This window comes from Aethina tumida, chromosome 1, assembly GCF_024364675.1.
Source record: "Aethina tumida isolate Nest 87 chromosome 1, icAetTumi1.1, whole genome shotgun sequence".
Taxonomy (NCBI): Eukaryota; Metazoa; Arthropoda; class Insecta; order Coleoptera; family Nitidulidae; genus Aethina; species Aethina tumida.
The window spans coordinates 61,540,006-61,563,503 of NC_065435.1; the positions used below are offsets into that span (position 1 = coordinate 61,540,006).

Here is a 23,498-nt window from a genome sequence, read left to right on the forward strand (position 1 = left end):
AGTAAATAAATATTGTTTTCGAATATTTTTAAAATGAAAGAAAGGTTAAAAATTCCAAAAATCGACGATGTCGAAGATGTAAACTATTAACAGTGTACCAACAGTGTATTGTGGGCATAAGATACCGACAAAGAAAAATTAATAAGATTGAATCTTAATGTCGTGTTATACTAATAATTCTCTGATTTTTTAATATTGTAGACAATGTAATTAAAAATGTTCCTGTATCAGAATTTGTTTCAAAAATGTCATTAAATTTTAATTTAAATTTAGAATTTATTTTTTTATCTGAAATTGTTCTAAGGGTTATTCTTTTATAAAAATTAAATTAAGTTTAAAGTATATTATATTATAAAAATATCTGTGAAAATTTTAATTGGCAGTTGAACATTTTTAAGACCTAAAAACTATTTTTGGTAATTATATTTTTTTTATGATTTTTATAAACTTTTTCCTGTATCTGAAATTAATTTAAAATTCTTGTTTTTTATATAAAAGTATAGCCTTATTTCTGCCTATCTTAATTTAAAATAAGTTATAGCAACAATATCTGTAAAAACTTTCAGTGGAGGTTCAACAAAAATAAAATTATTTTTTATTATGATATTTTTTACGCGTTTTATAAATTTGTTCCAGTATCTAAATGTGTTTTAAAAAAATATAACATTCTTTCCACCCATCTTCATCTAAATGGAAAAACTGTCATTGACTATTTATTTAGCATATTTAAGATGAAAATTATTTTTTAACATTTTTATTCATGTTTAAAAATGTTATACTTTTATAAGATCATATAGCCTTGTCTCGGCCTATATATATTTGTGGTAAATTATATCATAAAATAATATTATTTTGTTTTGTAAAAACATTATTATAAGTATTTTGAGAAAAATTGACCGTCCAAGAAAAGAGCGACTCCAATTCTTTCCCATGGTGACCGCTGCCCCATTGTCAAGGCGACGTCCGCGACGAGGACCCCGCGAGAAGAAAAAGAAGCAAGAGTGGGGCCTCCATATCAGCCCCATCCGCGTCCACGGGACCGCATTCGGCTCGGGCATCTCGCGCCATTCGCACACACCAACTGCAAAACCAACCACATTTTTGTCGTGTTTCACTGCCCATAACAGAATCCTCGCACAAGTGACGTATTTAATTGGACTGAAAAAACTGTTTCCATTTTTTTTCTCCTAGTCGGGATTTAAATTTTGATATGTGGTGACGCCCAAAATATTAACAAAACGTAACAATTTTTATTATATTTTATTTTTTGTGATTGTGCAGCGAACTGTTTTCGTCTGGTTATCTCGGAAGATATCTTGCTTGTGTTTATTAAGTGACGAAAGAGGATACCATTAGCAAGAGGAAGAGCAATTTTGTAACGTTTCGACCCGATGTCTTGTTGTTGAACGCTGCCTAAAAATCATGGGTGTTATTGCCAGGTGAGTTCCATTTACTTTCGATTATTTTAATGATACACGTTCGAAATTAAAAAGTGTAACGATAGTGCGAATAACTTCCTCTGCGTATTTTAAACAGCGCGCGCTTTATTACGTCTTAAAGTAAGTCATTAAATGGGCGATTTAAATATTAAATATCTTAATTATTCTTGCATAAGAATAAAATTTATTTTTTGTGTAATATATATCGTTAATTTTGAGGCGAAAGTGTTATTCTAGTCTCAATTAATAATTCCCCTAGTTATTACAACTCACTCTTCAGAAGAATTAGGAACAAGCAATAAAAATTTTGCTTTATTAAGCATATATATATTTAGTATATATATTTATATACTTGTTAAATACTAAAAAATAATAATTATAGTTAATTTTTTTCATATTGTTTACTTTGATGTCTTAAATTGTTAAATTTCTTTATAAATTTTATACATTTTTTAGAATTTTTTATATACATACAAACATAACATACTACTGTTTATTTATTATTATAAATTTTAACATTTTGTTGATATTATTACTTAATTTAATTTTAGAAGACTCTTGATTATATTTATTAAGTTAACATACTAAAAGTACACTAAAATTTATTTATTTCAAGCAACAGGTTATGAATTTACAAAATTTATCACAAATTTCAAAATATATTTGATACATTTTGAAGAATAGTTATATCAAATATCAACATTATGGGACCAATGTTGATTACTGAAACAAAATAAATTTAGTATGGCATTAAATAACAAAATTTAATTGAAAAAGATTAAAATAAAAAATTAGGTCTTAGATTTGTGTGTTTTTAAAAACGTTAAAGAAACAAAGAAACTTATCATAAATGACCCCCTTATATGATATCTGTGACTTTTTGTCATATTGTAGCAATTTTAAAAACAGTTTTTTATTTATTTTAATATATTATAAAGTATTCATTTAAATAGCACTAATCAGAGCAATAACTGTTCGTCTATAACACAACAAAGCTGTAAAATAATTAATATCAAATAAATTACTTAGTCATTATATTAAATTTTTGCCTTGTAATGTGGGAAGGAAAAAATATATACAAACATACTACTGCAACGTAAAATGAATGTTTTGAAGACGCTTACACGTCTAACTGTATAAACCGAATTCGCGTGAAAACGCGACCAATTTAGTGCTTCGAAATTGCTTTAAATGGGAAGCATTACATATGAATTACGCATCGCGACAAATGGTAAAAATCTTACTTGCCCGTCTATGACAATTCTAACGGCGCACTGTTCCATCTCGTTTCGTGTTCCACAGCTTGCTAAATTAAATATTGCCTCAACCATTACGTGTTCGTATTCCTTTTCGAAAATCTTTCGTAGAATTTGTCACCTGAAGTTAAACATCTTAAGCGGCATTCGGGTAATCAAATCGACGTCCGTAAAAAATCATCTAGCCTAGTTCCTAATGTGACAACTAAATAAACGAAGTAATAGAAAAATCAAAACAGTACTGCCTCCTGTGAGGATTGAACTCACGACCCCTGGTTTACAAGACCAGTGCTCTGCCACTGAGCTAAAGAGGCTATATAAAAATTCTTTTGGGTGACGCTCCGAGAGTTGGCAATTTGCCAGGTTGCTTAATTCACCAAAATAATATGGGTGTTTATCAGTTTGAATTTGACCATATTGTTCTTATGAACGAAAATTGTCTTTGAATTGTTAATATGAATTTGGCAATACGCCAGTGATTGTTGGAGCAAAATTTTCAAGCAGCCTCTTTAGCTCAGTGGTAGAGCACTGGTCTCGTAAACCAGGGGTCGTGAGTTCAATCCTCACAGGAGGCAGTAATTTTTTACTACTCTATTTCATAAATTCTACACAAACACTAATATATGATTGAAATTTTTTTAAAAATGAAATAAATAAATTTTAAAATAATTAACTACAACAATAAATATTACATTTAAATTACTGAAACTATTAAATTATTGTTTTTATCAATAATTAAATATTATTTAAAGTTAATTATAATTTTCAAAGAAAAGAACATATAAAAAATATAAATTTAATTATGAAAATTAATATTAAATTTGTAATATAAAGAAATGTTTCATAAAGATATGTTTAAAAAGGAAACATTTATTAGTCCATGCATAATTCTATCGTGAAACTAGAAGGTCTAGTTAAGAAATATTTAAAAATGAATAGAATTAACATCATTTAATTTGGTGTATTAATATGCAAGCTTCAAATTGTGTAAATTTTACATATATACAAACAAATAATGTAGTAAATTTTGTGTGCCAAAATATTTCTGCCTCATACAAATAAGTTTTTAATACTTGAATTGATTTTTATTTATCATTTGTTTCAGGTGGCGGTATGCAATATTGCTTGGATTCCTCATATCTTCTGTGCCTAGTGTAAGTAGTCCCTTCAACATCACGTATCACCGCCTAATCAAAAATTCCCCTCAGAACTGCGATGGCCAACTGGCCGAAGACACGACGTCGGTAGAATACAGCGTCAGCAGCAGCACCAGCATCGGCGTGGAGCACTCCGAAGCGTCCGCGGAGAAATTCAACAGCACCGCAGAAACCGCCGCCTTGGTGGATGACGGAAACCGGACCAGGGAGGCGCTGTCGCACGATTCCAGCGAACCGGACTCGGTAAGTGTTTTAAATTCGACGACTATCATTAGATGCAGAACCCAAAATTTACATATCAGTTACCACGTTCACTGGGTAATTGCCTCATGTGCTCTCCATTTCGACCGGAAAAATTGCGGACGGTTGACATGTGTGTCAATGACGTGACAAATTATGTCGATTTTAATGGAGGCACAGACACGAAAACAATTACCCAAATTCGGAATTGCGGGTATTACTGTTTTTTGCATACGCACTTTTTAATGGCCGGTGAGCGTTTATGGCTTTACGTTTAAGTAATAATTAAAGAGGTCGTCGGAGCGTTTCCGATCTAAAGTGTGCACGTTTGTACGATCCCTTCATTATTCGAGTACTTTCTGTTTCGGTTGTGCCTTCGTTTCAATCACAATTTCTGTCAAAGTGGTTCATCTTCATAGGAAAAATGATTTAGTCTTATGAAGGTGGAAATATTTGAAAATTGGTCAGCTTAAAGTTATCTTTGTGGTACAACTGAATAAAAATTATATAATTTAATATAGATTTTAAAAAAGTAATGGAAATTTATAAGCAGTCTCTCCATTTGCTGATATTCAATGTTAAAGGCATTATTATTTAACAACATTTGAAAAAATATGAATTACAGAATATTTTTCACATAGTCACACAAAGAATATTGTTTTATAAAAGGTTAAGAAAAGAGATTATATTTCATTTTATTAAGTATAAATTTAATTTTTGAAGAGGTAAAAATTAATATAACATTGAAGAATTGTAACGTATTAAATTTAACATGTATCAAAGAAATCGTAATTATAATATTAAGAAACTAAATAAAAATGTACAAAGCTTTAAAATAGAGTTTAGCCTTTAATCACTTCCACTTACACACATCGCCACAGCCAATTGTTTACTGACTCTATAATTTCTTGGTGTTGGTCTTACTGTTCTTAATGTTTAATTACATTCAATAATTAAAAACAACAAACTGTTCAATTTAAAAGAAAAAATTATGTTATATTTAATGTAATAAATACTCTTTGGTAGAAAATCAAGGCATCAATTTTCAACATTTCAACAGAAACTAAACAAATCAGAAAATGATAGGGAATTTAATCTTAAAACAAAATAAAATTTACAAAAGATAAGATTCGAATTAAAATCACGCCAATTTCAGATAACCAGCGCATTAGAATTTAAAATTATGAACGATCACGATTAATATTCAGTGATGGTCCCGATGCGTCAAGAGGCGAAAAGTGTTTTTCCTGCGCACTTAGGCAATGTCATTGGCTACATGGGTTTTTAGGTATCGCGGTTTATTGCAGACAATGAGGATTCTTTTACGTTAGACTGGAGATTGCGGAAATTTACATAAATACATAATGAAATTTGCCTCATCGTTTTTTTAAAAAGCCAAATTGTACGCCCAAATCAACAGAAATAATCTAAATTTGTAATAAATGGATTTACATACCAGTTAACACAAAATATACATGTGTATATAGAAAGCGTTTCTCTTGGAACAATTTTTATGATTGCTTGCAATTAAATGTGAGGCAATACGTGTAAACTGTATTTATGAAATGTGTAATTAAAAGCAGCAATACTTTGTTTTTCGTAAGATTTCATTGTTCTTTAATTATTTGAAATTAATTTCGAGTATTTCAATGCTACACATTAAATGTACACGTACGTACGTCTTGTAGGTCGTCTTCATCGGTGACACGGGGGGTTACGTGCCACTTCCAGCGCTCAGAACAAGGACTCTGCCCACGGCACCGGAAGAGGAATGGCACCAACCCATCGAAACCTGGGACAGGGAGTACAGAAGATTTAGGTTCAACAACACCAGAGTGCAACGTAAGTGTTTCTTCTTTTCAAACGCCGATTTGTCAAGATTGAATTGAAAAAATGACATTGAGTCCTGGAGTTACACCACATCATTAACATACCCGAAGCACGGACGGAGAGGAATATAAACAATTAGATTGATGCAAAGTAGGTTAATTGCGGCAAGGCGAGGATGTGCTATCAGATCGCTGGATCTGTTGGTCACTTTCGAGTCGACCGGCAGGAATCGCCATCCGTTGCGCAACCGAAAATAACAAAACAACTTTCGGCATCGAATCTCCACAACCGCGACGACCACCGTTTGTTTTGCTTTTCGTTTAATTAATTGGATCACCCGAGGAGATCACTCCACACAACTTGGCTTAGTTAAATCTTTCAGCTGGTCATATGTAATAAGTACTTTGCCATAATATACCGGCTTCCCTTATCCATAATTTACTCAATCAATAACTTTATAGATGCTTTTGTCTTCTTTTAGACATCGAAGCAGAATGCCAAGACGACTATATGAAGATCAGAGTGGGATTTAACGGAACATTTACTGGATTAGTTTACTCCGCTGGTAATGACTGTTCAATATTTTAATTTGTACTTTTTAAATATTAACATTGCTTAGGTTACGCTTATGACCCTGATTGTATGTACATTAACGGTACGGGTCGGGATTATTACGAATTCTACATCCAGCTTAACCGTTGTGGAACTTTAGGGAAAAACACTCATAATGAAGATAACAGAAAATCTCCCACGGTAAGTATTTCGTAATTATGTCGTTTTAATTCATAATTGTTAGAAACTCGTATTAAATGATGCTTGTATTTACAGAAAAACTTCATGTGGAACACGGTAACAGTTCAGTATAACCCATTAATTGAGGAAGAATACGATGAACACTTCAAAGTAACCTGCGAGTACGGATACGACTTTTGGAAGACCGTCACTTTCCCATTTTTAGACGTTGAGTCAGTCTCCTCTTTTCACCAATTTTACCATTGTTTATTAAACTACTGTTGTTTTCAGGGTTGCTACAGGAAATCCTGTCGTCTTCACCCTGACTCCACCTGAATGTTACATGGAAATCCGCTACGGATACGGTACAAACGGAAACAGAGTCACTGGTCCAGTCCGCGTAGGAGATCCCTTAACCCTGATAATCTACATGAGAAGCAAATATGGTACTACATTCTGCACATACGTTTATGCCGCATTGTTAACGCCCTTTATTGCAGACGGATTCGACATAGTAGTCAACGACTGTTACGCACATAACGGAGCCACTAAGAAGATTCAGCTGATCGACGAGTACGGATGTCCGGTCGACGACAAACTTATCTCTAGATTTAGGGGTTCGTGGTCGGAAAGTGGTATCTATGAAACCCAGGTCTTCGCCTATATGAAGACGTTCAGGTTCACGGGTTCTCCTGCACTTTATATTGAATGCGACGTTCGGATGTGCCATGGAAGATGTCCCGTAAGATCTTATTACTTTTTCATTCAACAATTTGCTTTATTAACTAAATAAGCATTTTCAAATTAAACTACAATATTTTAATATATTGTGTACGGTATAATTAGTAACTTTCATAATGTAGAAAATAATCGTATACATAGTTGTTCTTATTACAGTCCATTTTTATGGATGGAAATATTTAAATTTACTGAACCGGATGATTTTTATTTCCACTCGGTTATATAAATAATTGCGCAAAAGAGAGCTAACAATAAAAAGCATCTTGTTTCCCATACTAACAATGTGGTTGAGACGTATTGTGTTTACTAGTTTGATATAGTTCATCGCACACGACAGTTAAATCGGTATTAAGAGAGAATTTTACTGTGAACTATTTGTACTAACTGTGGAACGAATTGACAACGCAAGATCAGCAATCAACACTGACTTACGCAATGCGTTTTTTAATTTACAAGTTAACAATCAATCATAAAGTCACCGTAAAAGTATCAGTAGGATAGAATCAGCATCCCAGCTATCTTACACCGAACTAAAAACAAATATATTTTTATAAATAGAAGATGAAATATTCAACATTCAATATTCTAGTATATATTTAGAAAAAATGACATTTTCAGAGTCAACCGTGTCACTGGAGGAACGTAAAAACGGTACGTAAGAGGTCCATCAACGATACGGAAACTTCCACCCAAACAGTCGTTCCGCCATCACTTTCCGAAAACGTGAATCTATTCCAATCCTTGAGAGTACTTCAGGAGGGCGAGTCCGATGAGAACCGCAACGCCACAGAAGGTATAACTAAACCAATTTTAAGGAGACAAGTGGATGTTAACCGTGATTTTATTCTTCCAGCCCATCCCCAAACGGATTCGAATAGCGTGTGCCTGAAAACGGGATGGTTTTCGGCATTGTTAGCACTAGGTGGTGGTGCTATGTGTTTGCTTGGCGGAGCGTTGTTGGCTACCTGTTCGAGGATGAGGAAGGTCGCAATCGACAAGGTGTTAACGCACAGCCAGTTCAATGGTTATATGAACCACAAGGGTAGCATAAACTGAACCCCGGACCATTGTGATAGTGCTTAAATTATAGGACTTAAAAGTGACCACATTAGGAAATATAACGGTGAATTCAGCCTTTACTTACACGTATCGTATAAGGCTAATGTTAGCCCACAAAATTAAAAATAATGTGATAATGTTGGTAATCGCAGACATAACGAAATAGAATAAGTAAAATCATGTGCATGATGATAACAGTATTAATTTATTTTTTATACAAAGACATATAGGTGATAATTAAAATTTACTTAAAATTCAGTGATTTACTTATTTAGAATTAGTAATTTATTAGGTAGACATATGCATGAATAGGTTACTAAGTTTAAGTACAGCCCTTGTTTATACACATATAAATAAGGGTTTAACATACGCACATGGAGAATTAGGTAGAGGCAGTGTTAAAAACTTAAATAAATCTACTTCTTCTGTACGTATGTCAAGGATATTTGATACAAAGTTGAATTTATACCAAGTATCCGAATGTTGTAAATAGTTATATTTATCAGTAAGTTTTTTCTTCAATAAAGATAATAGTAATACTTCATGTTTGTCTCATTTTACATACATTTATTTACATATATATTCATATAATATAAAAATTAATTATTATAAAGGATATTCATAATCAAAAACAAAATTTTAATTTTAATTGTATTTTTAACTTAAAAACATCTCTATTATAACATATAAAATATACGACATTCTAACCTGTTTTGGTTCTATGACTCTAGTTTAAGTCCTTTCAATCTTTACTCACGAATTTACATTTTCATACTTGTAGACAGTTTTCACTGCATTGCATTTAGACGGACTCATCGTTACAATTGCTTCTTTTTGACGGACATTTTTTTGATTTTTTTTTGTCAATTTTTAATCCTAAGTGATTTTCGAGTTCCACATCTAATCTTTGTTTCAATATTTGGGGTACAGATTTCTTTCTTTTTTCTACGTCTCCTTGTGGCAGTTGCAGTTTCCTTACTTTCAAATGTATTAGAAATGCAAGTCTCATCATTACTTTCCTCAATAATGTTTTTCATGTTTGGTTTCTGGTTAATATAATTATCTGCATGTTTGCTAATTTTAGTATTTTTATTTGTGTTATTCATAGATTGTGAAGTTTTAAATCTTATACCATTTATCAAAATTGAGTTATTAGGATTGTTTCTAAGTGATTTTTGGGTTTCGCAGTTTTTGTTAGTTGTAAAAGTGCAATTAATTGATCCTCTTTCCCTCATTTCCTTTTTTCTTCTTCCTCTTCTTGTGGCAATAGAAGTTTGTTTACATTTAAATGTACTAGAAATGGAAATCACATCATTATTTTCATTTTTCAAGTTTGGTTTCCGATTTATAGAATTATCTGCATGACTGATAATTTTTGATGTATTTTTAATTGCGTTCTTAGATTGTCTAGTATTATATTTTATGTTATTAATCAAAGTGGAGTTATCAAAGCGCTTGTTTGATGCTCGCTTTTTGCTCTGTTTATTTGAATCTGTATCTAACATTTTTTTTAAACCAGCACTTTTAATCTTCCTGCCTTGAACTTTAAATGTACTTGTTTCGTCCAAGTTTGCCTTTAATTTATTTGGCATAGATTTTCCTCCTAAAAAAATGCATTAGAAAATAAACAATTAAGAAGGTAAAAGTTTCAACTAAATTACTTTTTGTTTTTATTAGATAGCAAATGTATAAAAGTCCAGAAGTTGCAATTTTCTATTTCTAAGAGATTTTCGGGTACTTAGAACTTTTTGTTAATGACAAACTCATAACACTAGTATATTATTAATTACCTTCACGTACTCTTTTTTCTGTCATCGGTTTCTTATTACCATTTTTTTGTTTCGTGTTTTTGCTTTGATCAATTCATCAGATTTAGTTGTGTCTCTCTCAGTTTGTTTCAATGGCTTTATCCTTTGTCCTTTTGCTGGCTTTAATATTTCAACTAGTTGTCCTTGTTTCTGATTATTTTCTTTAATTGTTTGTAGACTTTTTTTTAATGGTTCTTCCTGCTCTATGCTATTACCTTGACTCACACTGGTTCCTCCCCTTAATTTCTTATAGAATTTTTTAGATTGCGTTTGTGGTTTGATGTAACTATTAGAATTCACTATTTTAGCAACGACTTCATTCTCAGTTTGTCCCACTGGCTTTATCTTTTGACCAAATTGTATAATTTTATCTTCTGAAGATACACTCTGTGTATCTTCCATCTCATCTGATATATCTAGGTCTTGTAACTCAGATAGGCCAAGGACATTTTCTTATTTTTATTTCATTTAAGTTACATGATAAATTGTAACTAGGATTATGTAAAAATAATGTTTCATATAGCGTCCAGTCTTCAAAATCAATGTCACTAACCGGAGAGGTAGAACTACAACTAACTGTATCTTCTACGTTTTGTTTGCTTTTTGCTGTATAAGATGATCTGTCAGATTTACATTTTTAGAATAATTAGATTTTTCCTCATTATTTTTGTGAATCTTTTTGATTGACCTAGCAACATAACTGCTTTGTTCTTCATCAGAAGAATTGAGTTGAGAATATGTTTTTTTTATACAATTTTTTCCTTTGAGAGTTTTTTCTTAACTTCTTGTTCTGTACGTTTTTTCTGTAATGCTTAATGTGACACGGACTACTTAACTGATCTGATTCATGTACAACTGTCTCAATTTGTCAATTTTTATAATTATTTCCTTGACTATCAGTATCTTCTATTATCTTAACAACAGGTTCTATTTCTTCATCTTCTGTAAGAACTACCTCAGTAATTCTAAGAAGACTTATTTTTTCAACTCGTGATACACGACTCTGATCATTTTTATTAGTTACATACATATTTTTACCTAATGATGTAACATCTGGAAAATTTTCCTGCGCCGGAATATCCCCAGTAAAGTTTTCTAGTGTATCAAAATTATTAATGTTAGTAGACCTTGAAAGCACACTTTGCGTATCTTCCATCTCATCTGATATATCTAGGTCTTGTAACTCAGATGGCCAAGGACATTTTCTTATTTTTATTTCATTTAAGTTACATGATAAATTACTAGGATTATGTGAAAATAAAGTTTCATAAAGCGTCCAGTCTTCAAAATCAATTTCACTAACTGGAGAGGTAGAACTACAACTAATTGTATGTTCTACGTTTTGTTTGCTTTTTGCTGTACAAGATGATCCATCAGATTTACTGAGATTTTTTAGAATAACTAGATTTTTCCTTTATTTTTGTGAACTTTTTTGATTGATCTAGCAACATAACTGCATTGTTCTTCATCAGAAGAATTGGGTTGAGAATATGTTTTCTTATACATTTTTTTCATTTGAGAGTTTTTTCTTAACTTCTTGTCCTGTAAGTTTTTTTCTGTAATGTCTAATTTGACACGGACTACTTAATAGATCTGATTCATGTACAACTATCTCAATTTGTCCATTTTTATAATCATTTACTAAGTTCTTTGTGTCATCATCAGATGAATTCATTGAAGAAATATCATTTGGAAATCGATTCTCTAAGTGTCCTTTGACTGCGGGAATGCTGTATAATATATGCTTTCTATCTTTTATGTTTTCTTTATTTTTATTTTACTTTTGAATACACGTCACTGGAAGCTTCTACTCCAGAATTTTGTCTTAAAATAATTGAATGGTAATTAATTCAATGTAATAATAATAAGATTGGGTACCCAGTTTATGTTTATGCTTGTGAACATCTGAAGTTCGTTGGATTTTGATTGTATATGTACACACTCAAAAGTGATGATTTTCAGTCTGTTGATATTTAGTACCGTATTCACAAAAATGTCATTTGTTTGCATTTGTTTTGCAATATGCATCCGCAGATAAAGACACCCTATTCACGTTCACTACTCTTCCGAATCGAAAAGCGACTGCCATCACGGACCAGTGTAGTCATCGGCAAACCAACTTTCTCTGAACTTGTTATTTTCGTTAGAGACGTTCGGCACGTTAGAACTCGGCACAGATCGGTTTCTGAATAAGAACGCAATTGACGTGTTCTCGCATGTTTATATTACCGTCTTTTTCCGAAAATAAGACACTGTCTTACTTTCTTTTTTGGTCCAAAATACGCGCTAGGGCTTATTTTCGGTGGAGGGCAAAAATAAAAGTATATTTATACATTTTTATTTAATATTTATTTTACACACAATACAGAAATTTAAATTTATTCAATTACAGTCATGTCATCTTCTTCTGGAACATCGTCATAAATAAAATTCTGAATTATATTCTGATTGTCTTCCAAATCCATTTCCTGTTGAATCATTGGTCCGAATCTCTCATGTCTTGCGATATAGCTATCGTTAAATGAATACTTCTTTTCTAAGTAGCCTGTTCGTAGTGCATTGGAACATCATCATTTTCGGGGGATGTCTTATTTTACAAAAAGTTTCGAAAATCACGATAGGGCTTATTTTCGGAGGATGTCTTATTTTACAAAAAGTACCGAAAATCACTATAGGGCTTACTTTCGGAGAATGTCTCATTTTCGGCAAAAGACGATATATTAGCTGCGAAGTAAACAAGTATTTTGTCTCTTTCTTATATGAAACTGATATATAATGTGAAATTAATATACAATTCGCGATATTCACAGTCGATATTTTTGTTGTTAAAAGCAATTTTGTAATTTAATCTTTTTATTAATCAGGCCTAGTTTCAGGCTGTGAACGAATTGTTTGAATTGTTCTTAATAAAAATGATGTTTTCAGAAAGTAATAAATTAATTTATATACAAATATATCAATTATGCGTTAATAAAGATGAATTTACTTTGATGTTTTGGGTGTTTAAAAAGTGATCTGTAAGAGGAGATGTGTCAAAGCTCGCATGATTTATGATTCCTAATTTATTCGAATACTTTTGACAAACAAATGGCTATGTTCAGAATTGGTGCGATTCCAGGATATTATATTAACGACACAATTAAAGACAGTTAACTATATTTAAAAAATAGTCCCTATATGAAAATACCTACTTGGCCCTATCAATTGAGAATTAGAATATTATTTATTATTAAAGAAGTTAATTAATCAGGATATTGTACCTAATAATATTAATAAAAAGCTCGCTGATCAGTTTAATATTGCACTGAGAAAGATCCAAATTAATATTTTTTTCATAGTTTGTGAGTCATTAAAGTGGTTTCCAACGAACACATGAAGAAATTGCATGTCGAATTCTTGATAAAAAATCAAACTATAAACGTTAAAAGTTCAAGATAAAGTGGACAATATACATATTTTTAAATGTAAAATATGGGATTTTTTTTTCATGTATTATGAATGTAAGATAAATTGTCCGTGTTCAATTGTATAAAAATATTTTTTTGCTTTGTCGAAAGCAACAAACTCCCTTTTGCACCGATATGAATTCAATCAATATTCGTGTAATTTCTTATATGAGTATAAACTTAGTAATAATGCTGCAAAAGTTGCACGCAATATAAAACAAGCGTTTGGAGAGAATACTGTGAACGATTGAAAAGTTGGTTTGAAAAATTTTCCAGAATGGAAGTTGATCATATAACAATATTGCAACATATTTCTGAAATTGGCAAGGTGAAAAAAATGGATAAGTGGATATCGCACGAACTAACGGAGCGAAGACAGTCTGATAAATACCATATCAGAGTTCGTTGATTCTAAAGATCAGAATTTTTTTAAGGCAGGCATCTCTATGCATTAAAATTTCGTTGGGAAAAGTGTATTGAAGTAAATGGAGCATATATCAGTGGAAAAATTGTGACAAAAAAACTTATAACATAGAATACTGAAATATATTTTATATATTGTCTGGACAAACCTGAATTAAATTCTTTTATGAAAAATCTTAATTATTCATATACAATAAAAGCTCTTTATTCGCGGGGTATATGTTCCGTAAATATGCCGCGAATACAGAAACCGTGAGTAGGATTATAGGTGAAACGTTCCTAGGTGACAAAATAAAGAACAAATATATAAAAAAAATCAATTTAATTGAGGTTTTTAACCATACTGATTAATTATTATCTTCAGGCTTAGGCAATGACTTAAAGAATTTTGTATTTTTTTCTTGCTTGGTAGTTTTTAGAAGCTCTTTCAATTCAGACTGATATTCAGCAGAAGCATTAGCAATTTGCCTCTTAAAAATAAGACTTGGTTCCATTCACGAATCAATTTCCATTTCATTTTTTGGTTGCGGTCTTCGATCCATAATGATAACGCCACTTCCATTTTTTCTATTGCTGGATTACGAACAATTTTAGCTGAGAGTGAAGTTGAAGCTACAAACGACCTTATTTTATCTTCGCATTTTTTATTGATCAATTACTCGATCACAATTTTTGTAACGAATGGAAAGATGAAACTATAAAGGCGTATACAATGCGGCTCTTACCAAAGGATGGAACTGTTTGTTTGAATTCTCATAAACAACCGAACGCGGCAAAGGCGGCTTATGTCAAAGGCCGAAAAAATACAGCATCGATATTATTTATTACATACATACAAAACATTTGGCATAGTTGTAATAAGGTCTATTTTACTTTTTTATTAGTCTATTTGACGGCGCGTTTACAAAGGATATTGTACCAATGTTCAGATTTAGATCTGCGAACAAAAAAATCTTTAGTCGCGAATACAGAAATTGGGTCACATTTTTTTAATCCGCAAATAGTTAAACCGCGAGTGTAGGAAGCGCGAATAAGGAGCTTTTACTGTAATATATACTTATACTATATTCTTATTCTTTTATTTTAAATTACTGTGAACAGTTCTAAATGGTTGTAGTTATATTTACATACCATATATAGTGGATACCCAAACATATAGCACAAAATTTAAAATCAAACATTTCGTAAGATATTTCAATAATCTATAGTTTTTTTACTTTTTTTGTTATAAATCTTATGAACCTATATATATTATTCCGATTTGGTTTTGTGTATGTATTTAACAATACTTTTAATAGTTAGAATTTATTCTTAGTAGGATTTATATTATTTTATTAAACAAATTCACTTTCAACTGGATGGCGAAAAATGGTTTACAAAACTTATTAACAAATATAAAATAACATATTCAATTATAAATACAATAAAAAAATATCCTGCCCAATAATGTATTAATTATCCTGCAGAATTTTAGCAAAAAGAACTTTGAAGTGATGTTGACTACAACAAAATATAATGGTAAAAAACACATTCATCGTCCTCCTAATAAAAACTTGGATCTCGGATACACTACAAAAAAATTGAAACACGGTAAAGAAAAAGTTTTGATTTGGAATTTCTTGGCACCATTACAAAAAATTATTGGTTAAATAGACCGTTTCTTATATAGAAACATTATGAGAGATGTAATGGAATCATTTACCAATGATAATTTATGAAATATATGAATTTTTATGCATGATAATTAAATGAAGACCAGCCAGAAGTCCGGTTCTAAATATAATTGAAAACTTGTAGAATGACATGTAATCTCGATTGAAATACTAAAAATCATCAAATTTCAAATGAATTGTGGTTATTAATTGAAGAGTCATGGAATTTAATTTCAAACGACCATTGCCGATATTTCATTGAATTTTTGCCCCTCTGTTTACAGGTGATTATAACAAATAAAGAGTATCCAACAAAATATTAAGAATTTTGTTTAAAGTTATATATAAATTATTATATTAAATTATTAATATATATTTATGTGTGTGCTATTTCTGTGACTAGACATATTTCACATGTATTTTGTTTAAGAATTAATTTAAGTAGAAATCATCTTGATTTGTATCCAAAATGAATAATGGTAGAAAGAATATAGTGTAATTATTTTAAATAAAAAATAAAATATTTTGATTGCATTAAATTAGAGGAGTGCGTTTCCTAATTAACGTTAAGCTAGTAATGTGTGCTACTTCTCAGGCCACCACTGTAAATGTTTACTTTTATATTATTTACATACAAGAGAACATCATTTTAGTGTGGTCTAAACATTTTTAATGTACAGCAAAATCTAATCAAAATTCAAATTAAATTTAGTTTCAGACTATTCAAAATATATTTTAGACCTAAAAAAAAATGAAGACAGATAAAGTGGTTTCATTTTACTATTAAATTCGACGGATTTTATATCAAATTGTAAATAACAGCACTTTTATATATATAGGACATATTAAAAAACTATTTGTGATTACTTCAAAAAGCTTTAACCGAAAAATTTAAATATTTTGAAGAGGAATAACCCCGATAGTGATTTTGTTTGGATACGATTCAGATATTGGAATACTCAGAAGAAGAAGAATAACCATACCTGAAAACGTCAAAATCAAAACAACAGAAATATTCATAAAGATCGTGTAAAAGAAGTTTGTCAACATGACCAAGAAAACCAGAAGGGCTTTCCCGGACTTTTTCTATTCAAAAGACTCACTCGCGGAACGTGTGACTCCACTACCATTAAAAAATGGTACATATTTTATGTTGTCAGTCGACGAACATCAACAGCAACAAGATTCTAATCCATCCTACTACTTGCCACCTTACGAAGACAACGATGACGGCATGATCGACTGTTTGGATGTTGAAGATTACGAGATAGTGCAAACGAAATATGGAAAATTCATGACATCTTTTTATGTGCCTGGTCCATTGCAGTCTGTGATTATTGGTACTGGTGGGAAAAAATTGAGGATGCTCGAAGATAGGACTAATACTAAAATTAAAGTACCGAAAACAAATGAGACGGGTGACGTTAAAATTATTGGGAATAACGAGCGCACTGTGGCTTCTGCCAGAAGTCAAGTTGCATTAGTGGTGTTGACCAAAAGGGAAAAATTGCCTGTGACTCACTTCATATCCATACCAATGACTAGTCCAGAAATACAGAAAAATTTTGAAAAATTTCGAGACGAAATTCTGAATGGTCCAAAAACTAGAGGTATTGTCCCTTCAGTTTTTCAATCACCTGCAAACTTACATTTGACACTCACAATGCTTATGTTACTGGATGAGAAAGAGATTGAAGAAGCTAGGCAAACTTTGAAGATTTGCCAACAGGAGACAATACATAAGTTATTTCCGAGAGGTCAAGAACATACGATTGTTGTAAAAGGTGTAGAGATAATGAATGATGATCCTTCAGATGTACATGTATTGTATGGCAAAATTGTTCAAGATGAAAAACTGCAACAACTAGCAGATGAGATTGTCAGCAGTTTTGCCAGGAAAGGATTTATTAAGAGACAGTATGATAAAGTAAAACTTCATGTAACATTAATGAATTCAGTTTTCAACAAAAACAAAGAGACATTTGATGCAAATGACGTTCTTAAAAAATATGAAAATTACTATTTTGGAAAAACAATCTTTGAATCAGTACAGTTGTCAATAAGGTTCAGTTTTTCAAGTAGTGGTTATTATGAATCTGCATGTACAATTCCTGTTTTATAAGTATTTAAATTAAAATAAATTATTTGTTGTTAATTGTCTTTTTACTGGTGAACACAGAAGTTAATAATTTTACCAGATATTCTTTATAATAGTTCCATATTATTTTTTACAAATAAATTGTTTGAGGTAAATAATTTTTTTCCAATAACGCTTTATTTATTTATAATTATTTTATTAGTTATATTATTATAACAATATATTTATTATCTTATTAATATTAATAGTTTGTTTTATTTCACCCCTATATTTTCATATTTATTTTTTTCCAATTTTCGTTCATTTTAGATTTTTCCAATAAACCATATTAACACATGTATATCACCGAAAAAATAAAAATGTAAAATATTTTGATTGTCGCCATCTTTAAGTACACAAGACTATCTATAATTTATATTAAATTAGACCTTTCTTCTCTACCTTCTAACATTGTCATAATACTCTTATAATTATTCCTCCGCATTGTATCGTAATCAAATAATTAGTGTTCCTAAAGAAGTCCATTGTACTAAACAGTTTTTTAAACATGAAAATAAACGACTCAAAGACTCAAAAACTATTCAAAAATAGATAATAGAATTAATAAAACGGATATTTCTAAATATTCTTTTATTTTCCAGAACTCAACTGATATCTAAATACAAATTAGTCAAATTGCAACAATCAGATAATCCCATTTCCCTTATTTATTTGGTTATGGCTAGAAAATATATTCTATAGATTTTTAATATTATTTATAATGATATTTGTTTTTTAAAATATTAGCGAGTTTCTCTCCTATCATTGCGCAGGGAGCAGTTGGATGACCTGCCAGAGTTGTGGGGAAAATGCTGGCGTCAGCAACTCTTAAATTTTCAACTCCATACACATTTAATTTATGATCTACCACATATCTAGACGGATCTGGACCCATAGGACAAGTTCCTACAGGGTGAAATATGTCACCTGACAAATGTTGTATTGAACAGTAAAAATATTCCCTTGATAGAAATGTATGCTCTTTGCATGCTGGTAAAGGTTTAATAGCAAGTTTGACGTCGAGTTTTTTGAACGCCTCCGTTTTTATCAATTTTAAGCTTAATTTAATCCCTTCATACATTGTTTCCACGTCTTTCGGTTTCGATAAATAGTTTGGATTAATCAATGGAAACTCGTATGGATTGTTACTTTTCAATTTAAGGCTTCCAGATGATGTTGGGTTTAATAAAATAGGCAGTAATGAGAAACATTTGGCTGGATTAACATTAGTGAAAGTAGAATTCCAAGTATCATCGGTGAACCGATAAAATTGTTTTAAAAAGGGATCAGTACAATTACCGGCAGAATACATAATCTCCAGATCTGGTACACCAATATCCGTTGCTAATTTGGTACGATAAAATCCTACGGCTCTCATTTCACCCGTTACAGTTAAAGGTCCAAGCCCACTTAAGAACTCTCGCACGTATCCTTCGAACGATTTTATAGGTTCGGAATAGTTAGTACTGAATAGTAAACCTAGATACATTGGTTGCTCCTTATACATCATTCCAACGGGTAAGTTACTTATAACACGAATGTTATTTCTCTTTAGATGTTTTCTAGGACCGATTCCTGACAACATAAGTAATTGTGGACTGTTTATTGCCCCCGTAGAAATAATAACTTCCTTTTTAGCATAAGCTGCAAACAGTCGTCCATTGTGAGAAAAAGTTACACCGGTGGCACGCTTATTCTTAAAATTAATTTTTATTACGTAAGATTCCGTCATAACTTTAAGATTTGTTCTCTTTAAAATCGGTTCAATCAAAGCTGTTCCCGCATCAAATCGTTTTCCATCTTTAATGCCTGCAAGTGTAGGACTTACCCCGATTTGGTGTGGACTGTTAACATCAACCAATTGATAATTTAACTCTTTGTTTGCATTATAGAAAGCGTCTATTTGAATGTCATTGTTGTAATAATATTCCAAATATAAAGGTCCCGAATTATTATGATATGTCCAATTGACATATGCTAGGGGATTACTATCAACTAACCCTTCTAATTTTTTAAACAGTGGCAAAATTTCATTATAAGACCAACCAGGATTTCCCAATTCAGCCCATTTGTCGAACTGTTTGGGATGTCCTCGAACATAAATTTGACCATTTATCAACGATGTTCCTCCAATGCCTTTGCCTCTTGGTACTCCACAAACTTTATCCATCATACCTTGAAAAATTATTATTAATAGATGAATAATAATGTTGGTTATAGTTTACCAAGACAGGCGTGTTTCTGAGGCACACTTTTATATCCCCAATCATATTTGGTGTGCCTTAATCTATAAAGCATTACGGGTACTGATACAAACGTATCGCCATAGCCTCCAGCTTCCAATAGTAGAATTTTCCAGTTTTTCTTTTCTGATAAACGATTCGCCAAAACCGTACCAGTGTAACCAGCTCCAACAATTATAAAATCGTATTCACCAAACTCTAAAATTTAAAAAGTTGTTTAGATAGATAATTTTTAAAGATGTGTTTACCTTTAATTGTTTCAGATATATTCGGCCTGTATTTGAAATTATTGACAGGCATTTGTGAAATATCAGTTTTTCGAATATTTTCTTCTAGATATTTAGTTAGTTCTACAACCTCCTTTTCTGTAACAGCAAATATTTTTATAAATAAAAATATCTCAATGACACAGAACGCAAAAATTTTCATTGTGGATATATTTACTAATGGCCCACATAAACTTAATGATAATACACTAATGAAAAGTTTTATTTTTATACACAGTTTCAAACTACTACAAGGAGATAACATTCATTAACATGTGCATAATTGACTAATATACAAAGTGTTACAATATGTGCCGAAAATTTGATAATATGTAACTCGCAATGGGCAATAGTTTAATTTTTTTTTAATGGAAATAAATTGAAACAACAATTTTATTGTAAATTTAATTATTTATCTAAATTAAAAAATATTTTTTATCAAAAAACATTTTTAAATATGTTAATATTAGTTACCCGTTTACTTATTAGGGAATCCAAAAATCGAATTGATTAAGTTGCTTTAAAAGATCAAAATCATCTGTAGTATAAATTTTGCTTTTAAATTTGAAACCAATCTCGTTTAAGGATGATAGGTTTGAGTCGAAGCATTAAAAGCTATTACTTTCTAATGGCCCGGTCGATAGGTCTACTGGTTCATATTTATGTACTTATCTCAAATGTAATTATTTACGAAAACCCAGAGATTGGGATGTTCGTTTCGCTGCCACCACCCTTTAAGTAAGAGAATATGTTAAACAAATCTTTACACCAGTCTCTAAAGGAGAAGGGTGTCGTAGCCCTGAAAATGGCTTGGTCTTGGAATAAGGGAATTTGGTATACAAAATTATTAATTTATTGGAAAGAGATTATACAACTAATTACTCTAATTAACTTTTTACTTTGGATACTGATTCAGCGGTTTATAATTATTAACTTTCTTACTTCTTGGACACTCACCCACTGATTTCTGAATCTGTCCAGCCACCCATGATCGTCACTCCCACCCTCATTTGCTCTCTGCCGTACTTAAGGGCACATGTGCTAATAGACCCAAATTAAATGCAACATGAAACACTCATTAGATATCAAATTTCCTCAATCATATTTACTATTGAAACCTATAACTAATAAGTGATCGCCCACTTATTAGAAACTCTTGACTTTGGGTCTATTAGAATGCCCCCTGATACAAAAGAAATACATATTCTGCACATATGTTAATAGACCTAAACTCAACATTACATGAAAAATTCATTAGCTTATAACTTATTCGTAAACATATTTCCTTAAAAAAATCATAAATATCTGTCATGATACCATCAAACAATATTTTGACTTTAGGTCTATTACAACATTGATAAACAAATTTGTCGTATTTTAAATATTTTTAGATACAAAATGTTTATTAGATTTTATTTATTGACAAGGTCTGCAATTATACCTTAAGTTTTCAAAGGAGCATCCTATATATGTATTATAATTTGTATAAATTGGTTTTTTTTAAAAAGTGTTTTTATTTATCAGCACACTGATAAAATTTATCATGAAATTGTAAATAATTAAACCCAAATTAAAATAGTAATTATGTTAATTATAGTATAATTAAATATGATAATTTACAAATTGTGATAATATATACGACAACACTGAATCTATTAAATTTAATTTGATTAATCTGTGATAATAGCTATGATGAAATCATATTTTGGATCAAATAACTCCAAACGAAGAACTACAAAAAAGATGGCGTCATGAAGTTCAATGTTTATTAGTTTTCTATTAAAGTTGAAAAAACTAAACAGGTAATTATAAACATAGTGAATATCCAAATTAAAATGAAAAGAGCAGTATGTGTAGAATAGAAAAATTAGAATAGGTCACATTTCCTATAGTTAATATAAGTTCTCAAAACTTACTTACACAAGTTAAAATATTATTCAAATACAAATTTTTCAATTTGTTTAGTAAAATTGTGTTCCGTTAATTAAAAATTTTACTTAGTTTTCGATTTACATTTAAATTTAGAAATTACAGCGAATTCTTAGGAAATACGTTAAAAATTATTGTTCGTAGCCAGAGACTCAATAACGTGTTTTATCATAACTAAAAGAAACATTTCTACAAAAGGTATTAAAATAGAATATTTTTATGTATAGTATATTAGAGATATATGTAGTTATTTGTAAAAATACATTGTGTAGATTTTAATGTTATCAAAAGTAATATTTCTCTTTTAAAATATCGGCCAGCAAGTTGAGGACTCCGATTTGGTCTGTACTACTTACATTAACCAATTGATAATCTAAGTCTCTGTTATTTAAATGGCATTGCTCGGATAAAACTACTAAACTACTAAACTACTTACTAAAGGTAGTAAGTTATGATATTTCCAATTAACACGTACTAAAGGTAGTAAGTTATGATATTTCCAATTAACACGTACTAAAGGATTATTGACAATTAACCTTTTTGATTTTTAAAAGGGTAGCAAGACTAACAGAGTTAGTATTAATAGCAGTAATGTATTATTATCAGATGAGAATAGTAATTAACAATTAACAACAATTAGCAACAACTTAGCCAGACAAGCATGTTTCTTCACTTCACACTAATTTAATACATATTGATGAAGCAATAATTATTATTGTATATAAATGAGTTAGCTTATGTATTAATATATAAAATAAAATAAATATAGATAACACCTTTTTTTATGTAAAAATTATAGTTACGTTAGTAACTGACGAAAAACATCCATGAACCAAATACTAACTAACATTTTAAATGTTTTTTTATAGAGAATTTGTTAAAAGGTAATTTATTTCTAACGGACACTTTATTTGTAATTGCGAGATAAGTAATGTAATGTAATTGTTTCTATTTGGATAAAGCAAGTAAACGATCGATAAGTCAAATAATTTTCAAAAAGTTGTGATGATATATTGAAAAAATTTTATGTTTTATCGAATGTATAGAAATGTAAGATGCAATTTCCTTGTGAGGAATTTATATTCCCGCGCGATCAAAGTGTTGCCAACCCAATTATCGAAAATCCCGCAAGTTATTTTT

The 23,498-nt window shown here is 30.6% G+C and overlaps 3 protein-coding genes and 2 non-coding genes across 6 annotated transcripts; 3 read left to right on the forward strand and 2 right to left on the reverse strand.

Annotated features, from left to right (window-relative positions):
• Nucleotides 1-1,089: 1,089 nt before the first annotated feature.
• Nucleotides 1,090-8,996, forward strand: LOC109597597 (uncharacterized). Of its 2 annotated transcripts, XM_020013347.2 has the most exons (11): nt 1,090-1,439; nt 3,801-3,849; nt 3,904-4,095; nt 5,781-5,934; nt 6,404-6,487; nt 6,542-6,675; nt 6,751-6,887; nt 6,946-7,100; nt 7,155-7,396; nt 8,014-8,188; nt 8,249-8,996. In XM_020013347.2, the coding sequence occupies exons 1-11, from the start codon at nt 1,423-1,425 to the stop codon at nt 8,449-8,451; spliced, it is 1,542 nt and encodes a 513-aa protein (XP_019868906.1). In that variant the 5' UTR covers nt 1,090-1,422; the 3' UTR covers nt 8,452-8,996. The 2 variants fall into 2 exon arrangements, with proteins under 2 accessions (XP_019868906.1, XP_019868898.1); XM_020013339.2 differs by having other exon boundaries at nt 3,801-4,095.
• Trnat-ugu (transfer RNA threonine (anticodon UGU)) lies at nt 2,938-3,009 on the reverse strand. Its single transcript has one exon. It is a non-coding gene; the product is annotated as a tRNA-Thr (tRNA).
• Nucleotides 3,199-3,270, forward strand: Trnat-cgu (transfer RNA threonine (anticodon CGU)). Its single transcript has one exon. It is a non-coding gene; the product is annotated as a tRNA-Thr (tRNA).
• Nucleotides 8,997-16,767: 7,771 nt separating the features above from the next.
• Nucleotides 16,768-18,126, forward strand: LOC109597577 (activating signal cointegrator 1 complex subunit 1). The gene has a single exon (XM_020013315.2). The coding sequence runs from the start codon at nt 16,832-16,834 to the stop codon at nt 17,903-17,905; it is 1,074 nt and encodes a 357-aa protein (XP_019868874.2). The 5' UTR covers nt 16,768-16,831; the 3' UTR covers nt 17,906-18,126.
• A 439-nt stretch (nt 18,127-18,565) lies between these two features.
• On the reverse strand, nt 18,566-20,591 carry LOC109596940 (glucose dehydrogenase [FAD, quinone]-like). Its single transcript, XM_020012547.2, has 3 exons — nt 20,412-20,591; nt 20,146-20,361; nt 18,566-20,095 (listed from the first exon to the last, which is right to left on the reverse strand). Exons 1-3 carry the CDS (start codon nt 20,461-20,463, stop codon nt 18,633-18,635), a joined length of 1,731 nt encoding a protein of 576 aa, XP_019868106.2. The 5' UTR covers nt 20,464-20,591; the 3' UTR covers nt 18,566-18,632.
• Between the last annotated feature and the right edge of the window lie 2,907 nt (nt 20,592-23,498).